The sequence below is a fragment of the Anser brachyrhynchus genome (genome assembly GCF_964034855.1).
Source record: "Anser brachyrhynchus genome assembly, chromosome: 9".
Taxonomy (NCBI): Eukaryota; Metazoa; Chordata; class Aves; order Anseriformes; family Anatidae; genus Anser; species Anser brachyrhynchus.
Window position 1 is genome coordinate 917,367 of NC_137703.1, and position 14,430 is coordinate 931,796.

Below are 14,430 nucleotides of genomic sequence, written 5' to 3' on the forward strand. Positions count from 1 at the left end.
AGATTAATGCAGACCTTGTTCTGGGGCAGGGTTTTTGACGGTGGCTTTCGGCCTGCGGTTCCTGACTGCTGGGCACTCCACGGACCGTTTCTGAAGGTCCGTGGAATGCAAACAAGAAAAGAAGGCCTGTTCCCAAGCAGAGAGGCCTGCACTTCTTCTGGAAAGTTTGTTCGGACCTGAAAATGCAGAACGGTTGGAGGCAAACAGCGGCACCAGGTGCCAAAGCAGCAGGGAAAAGGATGCAGGCCTTTCGGCAGCAGCTAACGGCAGCTGGGCACGGGCACGGCTTACCCAGGGCTGTGGTGCGCTCGTAGCTTTTGCCCTAAAGTAAATCGTCCTCCTTAAGAGCAGCTGCTGAGCAAATAGCGACGGGTTTGAGCAGGAAACGACAGAGGGAGGCTCCTGGTCTGCCGGGAGCCAGCGGACATCGCATCAGACCATGGCAGTGGTCCCTTCTGGCCTGACAGCGTTGGAGCTTACAAAGTCCGTTAGAAGGCCCTGGTGTACAAAACACGATGCCAGGCTCCAGGATGGGTCTGGGGCGGCACGGAGCAGCCTAAAGCCCACCGCCAAAGTAAGAAAACTGAATTTAATTGCATTTCTGAGTCAGGCCTCTGAAATGGAACTGCTCCTCTGATTCAAGGAGCACACGTTGTAGCTCCTTGTGGCTCACTTAGCAGTAATTAAACCTGATTTCTACGCTGTGCTAATGTAAGATAATCATCTTCCAGGCAACCAGTAAATTACAGTTTGGCCCCACGTTCGCTGGTGGCACCAGTAATTAGCCCAGGTTTTAGTATCAGAGGAAGAACTGCCAGGAACAAAGCAGCGCTCTGCTCTGCCTGTGCGGCGGCGCTCTCCGTACGCCAGGGCTTTGTCGCCGGGCTGCCTGGCCTGCAAACAGCGGCAGGGTGTGCGTGCTTGTCCGTGACCGGGTTTGTCTCCCTGTGCGGGGATCGCTTCGACGGCAGCTGGCTGTGGAGGCGAGCTCTGAGAAACTGGGGCTGCCAGCGAAGAGCCGGGCGGGGAGGCGGGCAGCGCGGGGCCGTCTGTCCTGCCCACCGGGGAGGCAGGCGGGCGTGCAGGTCAGATTGCTGGCGGACCTCGTAACAAGGATACGTGTCAACTTCCTGAGCAAAGTTGCAGCATAAGGTCAAACTGTACTGAATTAATTTGTTTCCCCATAAAGATGGTTTCTTACTGAAAGTAAAGCTGCCTTCTGCGTTGTCATTGCTCCCGGTTGGATTTATTTCAGAGATGAATGAATAAAGGGAAAGGATTGCAATTTAAGGGACCTGTTTTTTCCAGAAAAGGATTCTATTCTCCTTTTTATTTTTATATTTTTGTTGTTACCATCCCCGGTGAGGGTTGGGGCTCCAGTGCTACACTTCCAAAGACCAGTTAGTGCACAGAGCTTCCCCAGGACGGAGCGGGGTGCTCCCAGCCCACGACTCGTTGGGTCGTGCCCCTGCCCCGCCGGGCTCCTGGTGGGGGCACTTCTGGCTCCGTGGCCGCCTTGTTTTTTTAGGGTTGTATTGCACAAATGTGTAGTTTGGAAAAGTAAAGCAAGGAGCTGATACCAGAGTTGTGAAGTTGCTCCCATCGGTACGTGATCGTTTCAGGAGGTAGCTGGCGCCTCTCCCTGGCCCTGCAGTGTTTGCTGGGTTTGGTTGAGCCAGAGACGTAACGAAAAAGATTTGCCTTTAACCGCCTAAGCCAATTATGTTCCTTCTCTTCCTCAGGGTCGATGTTCAAGGGAAAACTGCAAATACCTTCACCCACCACCACACTTAAAAACGCAGTTGGAGATAAATGGACGCAATAACCTGATTCAGCAGAAGAACATGGCCATGCTGGCCCAGCAGATGCAGCTTGCCAACGCCATGATGCCTGGTGCCCCCCTGCAGCCTGTGGTACGTGCGCTTTGGGGCTCGGATCGGTGCCTACGATCCGTTGTAGGCTGAGGGGGTTAGCGGGTGCGGATGGCTGTAAGAGCCCACAAAAGTTGGTAACTGGTGGAGAAAGCGAACAGCAAATGGCTAGTCTGTCTTTGTACTGCTTCCTTCTTCCTTGCCTGAATCAACATCGCTTCATGTTTTGTTGAATTAATGCATCTTTGTAACATCTTTCTTCATTTTGAGAAAGTGAGTGATCTGTGTGGGCTTTTAGAAAATAGACGTTTCCGTTGCAATTTCGTGTGCTCGAAGAGATTCCTGGGTTTGAGAAGATTCCCACTGGATGTTTTCCATTCATTCAGGGCAACCTTCTCAGTGTTACTTGCTGGACCGGACCTGGGTTTTCACAGCCCATTGTAAGCAGGGTGCAAAGCTTGCCCCGAGAGCTGCGGGGCGTGTGCCGGGCTGCTGCGTGGCACCGGAGGTCAGGCTGGGCAGGAGGAGCAGCGCGTGCCGATAACCAGGCTGCCTGGAAGAGGCAAAGGAGGGGAAAAGGGGACCATCAGAAATCTCTCGTCTGGCCACAGTGAAATGTAATCACACGCTGCACGACATGTGCTTCTCTTCAGTACGTGTGCGCAGTGCAGGGTTTCGCGGCAGCCCGGGGATGGGTTTCATTCTGCCGTGACCCGTGGTGTCAGCACGCAGGAACGTGGTGGGCACCCGCCAGCCACGCGCTGCGGAGCGGAACGCCCTGTGCTAGTTCTCTCGAACGCAGTCCAGAGAGGTCGGCGGAGCTAACCTATGGACAAAGGTGGCCCAGGAAGCTTGGGATACACACTTGTAGCTCAGACACTGGGGCACCGAATAGCGCACGAGGGAGGCTGGCGTGTGCTACGTCAAAGGGCAAACAGTGCTTCCCCGGCTGAAGCTCTGGCTTCTGACGGGTAAAATGGCAGCACGGGAAAAATGAGTTGGGAAATATGTTATACATATTTATACATATACATATATATATATATATATATATGCGTTAGCACTTCCCTGACAGTTCTTTGGTTCCTTCCTTACTGGAGAAGTTAGAGCTTAGCGAGTTGTGTCTACCTGCAGATACCTTCCAGGAGGAGACACGCTGTTAGGTGAGGTCTTCAGCACTGCTTTTATTTGTGACGGGTTGTACTCCTCAGAATAAATGCTTAGGAAAAATCAGCAGAGCACAAAGGGCTCTCGTAGTTGTGCTAAATAGTGATTTTGGCCCCATGTTTTGGGGGTCTACAAAATTCCAGTGAACACCCTGTAGGCTATCTGATTTGGTTAATGCACGCTGTTACCCTTCCGCAGGGCTTTATGCCTCGGCTGTTTCAAGAAAAAGTGTACGTGGGGGAGAAAAGCAGAAATGTTCTGGAGGGACCTTCACAGTGAATTGTTGGCATCACTTACCACAGTGTGAGAAGACAGGGCGTGTTATTTTCTCCTTTTGGCCATCTTTTTGTTAAACAAAATTGCATGCATCACCGAAGGAAGGAAGTGAGCTAAGGCAGCGTCAGCGCGTGAGCACCGAGTGCGGTGGCACCGCGCTGCTGCAGGGGGCCCGAAAGGCTGGGGCGCAGCCTGGCCCGGCCTCCCAGCGCCGGGGGGCTGTGGGGGGCTGCTGGGGGCTGCCGGGGCTGCCGGGGCTGGTGCCCGCTGCTCGCTGCTTTCTGATCGGAAACCAAGTGCAGAGTGTGTGCAGCCAGGCAGCTCAAACGCAGGCTATACTTTACGTGCCTTAACTTCAGAGCAACCTCAACATTTTTCAATTTCCAAACAGACGTGTACATCCGCTGCGATTTTATTTTATTTCCTGGTTTGAGTACAGCGACACAGCACCGGTGCCAGCAAACTCATATCTGGGGCCATGAAAAGGCTTAACAGTCAAGGTGCTGCAGACAGTAAAAGCCACTACTTCAAGTATTCTTCCCCATTAACCTGTTCTTCTCTATTAACTTTTTGGTCTGCTTGTTTCATAAACGATAACCTGATACATCCCCTTGGTTTTATACAAAGCAGTTTGTAGATAGACACCAATATTTAGGTAAACATGAAAAAATACTTGGTGCAGTGCTTGGGAGTGGCATTCCTTTTTACTATAAAGAGAGGCTGGCAGGAGGATAAGGGTTAAGTCGAAGTTCTGCTCCGTGTTGCGCTCACCCTGACTGTACAAGGAGCAGCCTGAGTCGGCGCAGTTTGAAGCACGGCACAGATCTCCACCCAGCCGCCTGGGCTCAAGCGCTGCAGAGCTTGTGGGTTCCGAATTCAGCCTCCTTCAGCACGAGGGCGGGTGGTGAGGCCCTCCGGCTGTCCCAACACGCTTGCTCCCAGGTGGACGTCAGCCTGATAATTCGGCTTTACTTTGTAGCATCGTTGGAGTGGATGTTGTGTCGGGGTGTGACAGGAGGTGGCTTACACCATCCCATCCGGTGCTGCGCCAGTCGCTGTGTGCTTCGTGGTACGCAGACCGAAGCCGTTTGTGCTCTTGTGACTGTAAAGTGACCTGCCATAACGAGGGGCTCCACCTCGGTGAGGGGGGCGGGAGGGTCCTCTCCTGTTCCTGCCCGATGAACGCTTTCACGAGCGTAGCCGCAAGCAGTGTCTGCGGGGTGCTCCCGGGGGCACCGCCTGGCCCCTGCGGCAGGCACCGGGGCGGCAGGAGCGCTGCCGGCCGCCCGCGGGGCAGCGGGGGCCCGGCCTGTCCCGCGGCACCGGGGGGCGTGGGGCGGCCGCTCGCTGCCCCCGGCTCTCCAGAGACCTTCCCGGGGCAGCGGTGCCCGCGTGGCCCTGAGCCTCGGAGGGCGCTCGGCTGCTCGGAGCGATCGGCGCTGCCCGAGGTTGGTGTCCTCGCGTCCCGCTGCTGCCAGCAGCCAGCCTCGAAGGCGGGGCGCGCGGCCCTAGGGCCGTTTTTCATCTCCTGCCCTACGAGCGTACAGCTGGCGGCAAGAGACCTGCGAGCCCCGGCGCAGTACGAATCGCTGTGGTAAAACCGGTGGTGCTCTGTAGGGCTCTGAAGGCTGTAGGGCATTTATATAAACGTAAGGTGATCCCGGTAGCAAACAACCAGGGTGGTCTTTTAGGTGCTGTATTGGCTGGGTTCATTGGGCTGAAGTCAAATGGAAATCAAGTCTCAGGTTACACACGAACAGTCTCACAGTTTTATTTTGAACGTTCGTTATTGCGCAGATGATAACACGATAATGAAAAGTATGGTTAACTGATAGTGTAGCTAATAATACTGTTTTATTTCCTGTAAAATTTCACTTTTTTGTTGTTCGCATGGATGAAAAGGCAGACACGTTAAAGAAACTACTCCCGTTTGCAGACATTTCAGGCTTTTTTTTCTCCAGTAACCTTTGCATGTGTTTTTGTCCAGTGTTTCAAATAGACTTGCTCCCTGCTTCCAAACAATTCGGTCATTTCCTCAGAAACACAAAAACATGTGGTGCTGTGCGCTGTCTGGCTGAAAGAGATAGGAAACAGAGCAAGAGATCTGCGTTAACTTCGTTGTTGTTTTTCACTCTAAAAGTTACTTTGGAAGAAAAATCTAAATGCCTTGAGTAACTACTTTATTTAGATACTAAAGATAAACACTCCAGACGAAGTTTTATTTGGCAATTACACTGCTAGCACAGCGCCTCTGGATTCAGTGGGGCAGAAGCGTTATTTAATCGTTACCGCAGCGAACCAGCGCTGCGTTTGGGCTTACAGCGTTATTTGGTCTTCTCCATCTAATTATCTGCACAACATGTGACAGCCTGCAAGGGCATCTGACTGTTTCTTTTTTTAAAACAAACAAACAAAAAAAACCACCCCACAGTATTTGCATGGCCTCTCTCTGGCTCAGTGATTTAGCCTAAATAAAGCGTACCCCCGACGTTTCTTTCAGAGTGTCCGCCTAATTTTATAAAAGTCACTGGTTACAGCCTTCTGGTCTTGTTCCTTATGGAACCCCAGCGGTCCGCGAGCCAGCGCGGGTTGGCGTCAGGCTGGGAAGTGCCCTCACCTGTGTCCTGGAGGCGAGCGTGGCTCGGCGGCGTGCGTTGGAGCGCTCGTGCGGGTCGCTTGCGCACTGCCTGCGCGTTTGGGCCGTGCTCCTCCGAGACCCTCGGGCTGCCCCGTGCCGCGGTGCCGCGCTGGCTCACGGCACTGCCAGGGCGCGGGCCGGACGGGCGTGCTCCAAGAGCTGCGGTTGTGCGGGGCGAGGCGTGAGCAGCACCTGGCGGTGCCCTGTCCTCGTGGGCTGGCTCGGGTGGGGGGTTCCCGTGGGGGCTCCTCCCGGCCCACAAGCACTGCAGGCGCTTCTTTTCCTTTACTAACGCACGTAGTGGCCGTTGTGCTTCGGATGGTAGCCAAAAGGCTACGATGCTGACGGCACGGCGGGTGTCAATGTTTAAGTGTCTTTCTCCTTTTCTCTGATTGCAGCCGATGTTCTCAGTCGCGCCCAGCTTAGCCACCAACGCCTCGGCCGCCTTTAACCCCTACCTGGGGCCCGTGTCCCCGGGGCTGGTCCCGGCGGAGATCCTGCCCACCGCCCCCATGCTGGTGGCGGGCAACCCCGGCGTCCCGGTTCCTGCCGCTGCTGCCGCTGCCGCCCAGAAGCTAATGAGGACAGACAGGCTGGAGGTAGGAGCCGACAGGCACAATTTACCCTCACGAGTTATCTCCGTTATTGTGTCTCCTGCACAGACAATATTTTTCTTGTGAAAGAAAACTGCGAGTTTCACTGGAGCCGGTAACACCCTGTCTTGGTAATGGCTAAGGCCAAGGAGGGGGTGTGCCACCACGGCTCGTGCTTGCAGCTCTGCTCCTGGCCCTGCATCGCGGAAGGGGGCGGGAATACTGGGGGATGGCCGTGGGAGCAGCGAGAGCGCCCCGAGACTGCATTACTGTGTGTCCAGCAGCTGCTAACGAGCGGGCGCGGGTAACGAGCGCCGGGAGCTGGTGCAAGGGCCGTGCTGCAGCCGCCCGGGGGGGAGCTCGCTTCCAGCCTCTGGCATGTTTTTGCTCTGGACACATGCTGCTGGCACTCCCCCCGCGGCCTCCCGCGCCTTGTTTATCATCCTTCGCTACAGCCCTGACAAACGCTAGTCCTTGCTAGCTGTTACTCTCCCCTGCCCTGAATCTTTCTTATCTGAAGGCCTGACCGTGTTTTCGGCACCGTATCAGCGCTGCGGCAGCGTGGGCTCGGAGCCAGCGCGGTGCCACGCGCTTGGGAGCGCCGCGAGCCGGGCGCTGGGCAGCCCGGGCGACGCCGTCCCTGCTCTGCGCGCGCTGTGCTGTCGGTCCCGGCGTGGGCGCAGGGCCCGGCCGCTCTCATGGACCTCGGCCCCGCGAGGTCTCGTCCGCGCTGGGACAGCACCGGGGCCTGGGGGTGCGGCGTGAGGTCGGGCTTCTGGAGATGGTCCCTGAGCACGCCGGGAGCACGGCGGGAGGAGCGACAGGGATCTGCCTTAAAATGCAGCCAGTCGTAATTGTAGTGCTCTTCTCCTTGCCTAGGCATCTGCAGTAATAGGGTATGTGTCTGCTTACAAGGAAAATTAATTCCTTTTTCTCAGGGGTTTCATCCCTGGCCGACAAGCTGCGGCAACAGGCTGCAGGCGAGGAGGAGCGTGGGGCAGGGCCGGGCAGCGAGCCCTCCCAGCACCGCTGCCACTATTCTCGGAGCTTACATCAGCGCAGGTTCCCCTTCCGCGGGATCACATCACTTCCCCTTTTAGAGTTGTTTTCTCCGAGGAAAGAGTTCCCCGAAGCGTGTTCAGGTTACAGGAGGCACAGCCTCCCCGAGCAGGCGGCCTCGCTGGGCTTGCCGAGGGGCGCTGGACCTCCCGTGGCTTTTTATTTCACAGTGGAGACTTGGCAGAGAGGGATTGAAACCAAAATACAATTAGATAAATTCATAAATAAATCACGCTGTGTTCAGAAACGAGGCCTGGAGAGGAGGATGCTGGCAGCGGGAGCCCGTCGGGTGGACGCGCCGAGGTCGGCTGCAGTGTGCGGCTGTGCTTCCAGCCGCAGAGGCACGGCGTGGGCCGGCGGTGCTCGGGCTGCGTGGGCCCGAACCCTTCTGTTCCTCGCCAGGCGCGGGGCAGCCCCCGAGGCCCCCAGCGCCGGCTCTGCCCAGGGCGGGGAAGCGCGTGGCGGCTGCGTGCCGCCTGCGGAGCCGAGGCTGTGCTGGCCGGCAGGCTGCGACCGAGGCGCGCAGGGAGCTAACGAAAGCTGGGCTGCGGCAGGGGAACCTTCACGCGCAGGATTTGGTCCTCCGGGGGCTCCGTGCTGTCCCTGCCTAGCTGCCGGGAGGAACGCCCAGCTGCTGAGCCGGGCGTCTCTGCGCGCGGGGGAGCTGTGAGCGGTTCTCTCACAGAACACCCAGAGGCAAAGTCCGCAGTAAAAAGCGTTTCTAACCATTGGGGCAAGCCCGCAAAACCGTCTGAAATCGGTGCGATCGAAAAGGAAGGCCGAGTGCTTTTCCTTTGAACTCGAAGGCAGGAGGGATGGTGGCCGAGGTGCAGCCCCGCAAACGAGCTGTGAGGCTTGGGGGAAGGCCCCGCGGGTTGCGGCCCTCCCTGCTGCACCCGCGTTTGCCTCCGTGGGCCCTGCTCTTCGGAGATGGCCGTGTCCCTGAAGGAGGGCCGTCCCAGCCCGCTCCGCTTTCAGCCCTGCCCTTCTGCCAGGGCCTTGCCTTGACTCTGCCCGAGCTACGCGGATCACTTTAAAACATCCAGCTTCTTCCCCCCTTTCGGCTGTTCAGTTTTGCTGTTTATTTTGGCTGGGACCGAGAGCATTTTGCAGTTTACCCAGCAGCTCTGCGATTCCACACTGAGCCGCTCGTACAAAAATAGTGCCTGTTGCGGGCAGGGGGTGTCTGCTCCTCCTCCTGTTTTCCCCGCAGCAAATGCAGTTCCAATAGTTCAATGTGTGGGTGAGAAGATAACTGGCCGGTGCTTCCCAGCGTATGGCCATTGAATCAGAGATACCCAGATTTAGCATACACGTATCTAATAAGGACATCATTCTTATGAACAACAAATCGTTTGTATATTTTTTTGATTACAAAAACGCAAAACTGATTTGAAAGATTTTACGTGGACTGTTCCTTACCCTCAGAGAAGGTGGCATGTCCTGGCTGCCACGGATCTACCTGCTCTTTAGGAGAGCTCGCTGCTGTCGCTGTTTGTTATTACGTGATTGCAGAGCTTTATATGGCTTAGCTCTCCCTCCCTTGGAATGAACTGTCCCCTGAAAAAAAATAACTGCTGTGATGTTAGTGTCTAATCTTGGAACATGATTTGTTCTGTTTAGAATCTTAAATGCTTATTTTCAAGAATAATGTACCCGGTCATTAATTAAATTAGCACGCGTGTTCTGGGCTACTGAGGCAGACCGACACACGGCTAACGTCTCGCCATACGTGTACCAGGGCTTTAAGGAAGGCAGGCAGGCAGCACGGACCCGCCAGGCGCTGAGCCTGGTCTCCCGAACAGCTCCGAATGTCCGCAGGACGGCCGGTCGCTGTTAGGAGCAGCAGGATGGATTTCAGAAGTACTTGGACCGTGCCGCCCGTGCCGACAGCGCGCCCGTGCGTGGCTGTTCGGTGCGTTCAGGCGCTCCCCTACGGAATCTGGGTCTCAGGGTGGAAACGTTGAGGGTTCAGACTTCTCCTGCAGCTTTCTCCACGTTCCTCTCCTGCCAGAAATACCGTGAACAAAAATACGGCTCTTCTAGTGAACTAGAGGAGAACCCGCAAAGGACGAGGAAGTGAGAGAGAAAGGAGTTGCCTGTTCGCTTTTTCTAAAAGCGCGTGTTTCCCTCTGAATGCCGTCGGTCTCTGTTAGAAGTGTTCGAGAACCAAGACTACTGCAATCAAGCTGCCGTTTCCTGCGTGTTTCGTATGTGCCATGTTTCTGCCAGAAGGCAGAATGTACTGGATAACAATACACAAGTTTTGATAAATTCAGTGCAAAGGAGGAGGCAAAAGGTGTAACTCGCTCGGGAAAGGCCAGGGATGTCAGCTGTGTGTTCATGTGCCCGCGGCCAAGCCTCGTCCAGCTCTGGGCGAGCAGCTCGGCCACGGCTGAGGTTTCGGGGCCGTTGTCTCTCCGCCAGGCTGGGCAGCTGGAATCCCAGCAGGGCGATCGAAATAAACTCGGCCCCAAATTAGAACAAGTGAAGTTCACGGCGATGACTGGCTGACATTGCAGTACTGGTTCCATTCCCTACCTCAGCAGTTTTCTGACAGCCGGGAATCATGCGGGTCGTTCCAGCTTCTTATGTTCAGCGTATGCTTCTTAGCTTCTGTTATGCTCCTTCACTTACCAAGTGGAAAATTGTGATGCTAATTACAGGGCTGCTAATAAACAAACAAACAAACACTCTCCAGATCTGAAAGGCTAGACCACATATCATGCTTCCGTGCCTCCCTTTGCTCAAGCGGATGAATGATATATTGCTGCGTGCCTGTGGCAAGCAGTAACACCATTTTCAGCGCTTGCTTGTAAGTAAACAAGAATTGGAAACACTCTTGGCTAGCATCACAGTGCTTCAAAAGCCATCGCAGGTCATGCTGGTTAAAAGGACCAGCGGTTTTATGGTTTGCGTCTGACTGCTGCGAACCATCACTCAGAGATCTGCTCAGGACCTCTATGAGAGAGCCATTCATTGCCTTATCTCAGCGCTGCATGACAGCTCTGTGAAAATGTGCTCAGTGCGTGCCAAAGTTTATCCGCCGGACTATTGCAGTTCCCTGGTCAGTTTTCCTGGCTTTTAACTGGGATAAAATTACCTTACCTCCGCATGCATTTTCTTTCTCCGTCTCTCTTTGTGTGTGTGTATATCTACATACTAATTTATTTATATCATCTTTGGTTTATTAATTGAGGAGTTCTTGCTTACATGTAGAGTTGTTTTGAGGCCTCAATTTTGCAGATCACCGATGAGAGGTAACGAGCAAAGACAGTCAGCTCATGCTAGTTGCATCCTTTTCTTTGTCTTCAGAGCAAAAGGCTTCAGTTTGCTGAAAACAAATAATCAAGTGAAATTATCCATTCTTAGCTATTCAGGAGGTCTGTGTTTGGGTAGAAGACAATGATTTATTGCCCAGAAAGTACTCGTAGCAATAAAAGAGAACAAGCTGTAGTGTAGGGCTGACCAGGCCATCCCCGCTCGCGTTCGGAGAAGCAGTGACATGCCAGCTCCGTTCGGCGCATGCCTGGGAGTAAGGGGGCAGGGAGAGCAGGGGCCAGGAGTGAGCAGGGGTGATGCTAGCACGCGGCTGGTACAAGGAGCAAACTTGTGTTTTGTGGTGGCTCCAACAGAGGCCACGTCCTGGCCCAGCCCCTGCCTGCGTCGTGGCGGAGCGGCGCGTGTCACTGCGCGGGGACTGGGCCAGGAACCGGTCCGCCTGAAAAGTTCCCCAGCAAGAAAATGGTTCTTTGAGCAACCTGCTTCGTGTGTGCCACGAGAACAGCTCCACAGGCACCAGGCCGTGAGCAGCAGGGCCGTGGGGATGAAAAGAGGAAGGGAGGTGCCTCAACCGGCTTCTTTGGCCAGTATGTTTGCTGCCAAATATACATCCAGCCTTTGTCACCGCATGGAAAAAGACTATAAATAGGGCCGTGCTGGAAAGGCCACGAAGAAAGGGGTGCTTCCTGCGGGCAGGTTCACAAATGGCATTGCTCTTGTCCTTCAGGGGTGTCTTTCACAAGCCGTGGACAACGGGCAGCCAGCACGTAGAGTAGCACAGGGGTTAAAAAGCAGCTAAAGTGCTAGCACAGATGGAGACCAAATAACAGCCGAGTTTGGTTTCTTGTAGGGATCAGAGCCAAGGTTCTTGAGGAAGTACCGATGAGCCAGGCTCATGGGCACCCACCTTTAAAAGGAAATTCCATCCGCTGCAGCGGCTTTATTTTTGTACAGACTTGCCTGGTTTGGGCCCTTTCTGTTTCCTATAGCCTTTTGAAAACTAAGGTGACAAACACGTTTTGTTCGTGGTTTGTGCCCGTGAAAAGAGCGTGCGTCATTTTCTCAAACGGAGCTTTTTCGAGGCGTGCAGGGGGGCCTGGCGCTGTGCGGCGGTGGCACCGCTTGCGGCGCCTGTGCCGCCAGGCTGGAGCCCGCGCGGTGGTGGCGGCGATGCTGCAGGTACGCCCCGAGGCCACGCGGGTCCCTCCCGCGCAGCGTGGCGGTGCCAGGGCTGGCAGGCCTGCCCGCGCCCTCTGCCCTTCTCCCGCGGCGTTTCGGGTTCCCTCTCGCGGCAGCCGCCTGGATCGCGGGCCTCAGGGCACCGCGCGGCTGGGCAGCGCTCTGTGACCTCCGGCTCCAGGGCTCGGGGACGGCCGGGTCACGGCGGCGGGCGAGCGCTGCTGAGCGCTGCCTGCCCTGCCTCGGGCGGTCTCTGGGAATCAGCCACCAGCACGTTTCTTCAGGAAGCAGCCGGCAGCCCTGGGGGCGGCCGAGCTGCGGCCACGACGAAGCCTCCCGTGCGCGTGGTTCTTCGTGCCGGAGCCACTGGCGTCCCTCGGCGTCGAAGCGCTCTGGCGGGCAGGCAGCGAGCCCGCCGCCCCCACGGCCGCGCTCGGCGAGGAGGCCCCGCGGCGCAGGGCCCGCACTGAGCGGCTGTCTTCTCCCGGTGTTGCAGGTGTGTCGGGAGTACCAGCGTGGGAACTGCAACCGGGGGGAGAACGACTGCCGGTTCGCCCACCCCGCCGACAGCGCCATGATCGATACCAACGATAACACCGTTACGGTCTGCATGGATTACATCAAAGGGAGATGCTCACGGGAAAAGTGCAAATATTTCCACCCTCCGGCACATCTGCAAGCCAAGATCAAGGCTGCCCAGTACCAGGTTAACCAGGCTGCAGCTGCCCAGGCAGCAGCGACGGCAGCTGCCATGGTGAGTTTGGGAAACACATCCGAGGGTGCGAGTACGTTGGCGAGAGAGTAAGCGATGTGTTAGCTGGTGTCGCTGACAGCGTGTGTGCGGGGCCCGGTCGGTACCCGGCGCAGCGAGCTTTCCCAGCATGCGGTGCCAGCTCCGCTCTGAAGTAGTTTCAGGCCGTGACGGCGTTTCACTAATCTTGCCTGTTGGTGTACGGAGTACCTCTGTGTACATATACGTGTGCATACGTGTGCGTGTGTGTGCGTGTACACGTGTATATACAGTGTGTCGTGTGCTCGTGTGTGGGTAGAAGCGGCTGTCTCGTTGCGCAGAGAGATGAGCCCATACTTACGAGCCACCGCGAGCCCGCGTGCGTAGAGCCGTAGTTCGCGACCGACCTCGGCGCGCGCGGCAGCCGCAGCCGACGGCCGCCCGCCTTCCACGTGCCCGCAGCGCCGGCGGGGCTCGGGGCAGCGCCCGCACAGCCGCGGGGCGGCGGGGCCGGTTCTGGCGAGCCGTTCAGGAGGTGCCAGCCGCGCTCCGTCCCGCGTGCGGCGAGGCCGCGAGGGTGCGGTGAGCGCGGCCGGGAGCTGGGGCGCGGCGCGGGGGGCGCGGGCCGCCCCGAGGCCCCGGGGAGGCGCGGGGAGGCTGGCCCGGGGGGCCGCCCCGTCCCGCCTGCGTCCCGCCGCGGCCCCGCGCCGCGGGCCGTACTGTGCATGCCTAGTCTTGTTACCGTTGTACACGGCATCCGGTGATTTGTTTTTATTTGTTTTTTCTCACCTACCCAAATGCACTGCTGCCCCCATGATGCACCTCTGCTTGCTGTTTATGTTAATGCGCTTGACCCCACTGGCCATTGCCATCATGTGCTCGCTGCCTGCTAATTAAGACTCAGTCGGCTGTCAAATCACTGAAGCGACCCCTCGAGGCAACCTTTGACCTGGTACTATGACCTTTCACCTTTTAGCTTGGCATGTAGCTGTATCGTAGAGTCGAGTTGGGGGTTAATGTGCAGAACTGGAACACTCCCGGTGTCCCTCCCTCCCTCCCTGCCTCCCTGCCCGGCGGGCGCGGGGGTGGCAGGGCCGGGCCCCAGAGCAGCCCCTGGCTGGCACAGGCCCTGCCGCCCCCTGCCCTGCCCTCCCGTCCCGTCCCATCCCATCCACTCCTCTCCCATCCCGTCCCATCCCCATCCCCATCCTGTCCCATCCCCATCCCGTCCCATCCCTGTCCCCATCCCCATCCCCATCCCGTCCCATCCCATCCCTGTCCCCATCCCCATCCCGTCCTATCCCCGTCCCCATCCCATCCCGTCCCATCCTGTCCTGTTCCGTCCCATCCACTCCTTTCCCCTCCCCTCCCCTCCCATCCCCTCTCCTCCTGTCCCTTCAGTCCCGTCCCTTCCCTCCCTTCCCATCCCCGTCCCCGGGAGCCGCGAGGGCCCCGTTGCGCACGGCGGGCGCAGGGCGCGTTGGCATGGCTTGGCGGCGCTGCGGCGCGGAGGCGGCCGGGGGAGCCGGCATGCGGCGCGCTCTGCATGCCAGGCAGGCGCTGGGGCTGGGGGAGCGGGGCGGCGCCTCGCCCGCGCCGGACGATGACTATTAACATCGCTTCTACGTGTTGATC

The 14,430-nt window shown here is 57.2% G+C and overlaps 1 protein-coding gene across 26 annotated transcripts in view; it reads left to right on the top strand.

Moving 5' to 3' along the window:
• Positions 1-14,430, top strand: part of MBNL1 (muscleblind like splicing regulator 1) — a 77,646-nt gene that overhangs the window by 48,478 nt on the left and 14,738 nt on the right. For 14 of the 26 annotated variants that reach the window (XM_080604748.1, XM_080604740.1, XM_080604763.1 and 11 more), the window contains 4 exons: positions 1,743-1,913; positions 6,351-6,551; positions 12,562-12,819; positions 13,694-13,747. In XM_080604748.1, the coding sequence (XP_080460874.1) occupies positions 1,845-1,913; positions 6,351-6,551; positions 12,562-12,819; positions 13,694-13,747 (582 nt within the window). In that variant the 5' untranslated portion in view covers positions 1,743-1,844. The remainder of the gene's footprint in view (positions 1-1,742; positions 1,914-6,350; positions 6,552-12,561; positions 12,820-13,693; positions 13,748-14,430) is intronic. The other 12 variants (XM_080604761.1, XM_080604741.1, XM_080604762.1 and 9 more) reach the window with 2 other exon arrangements.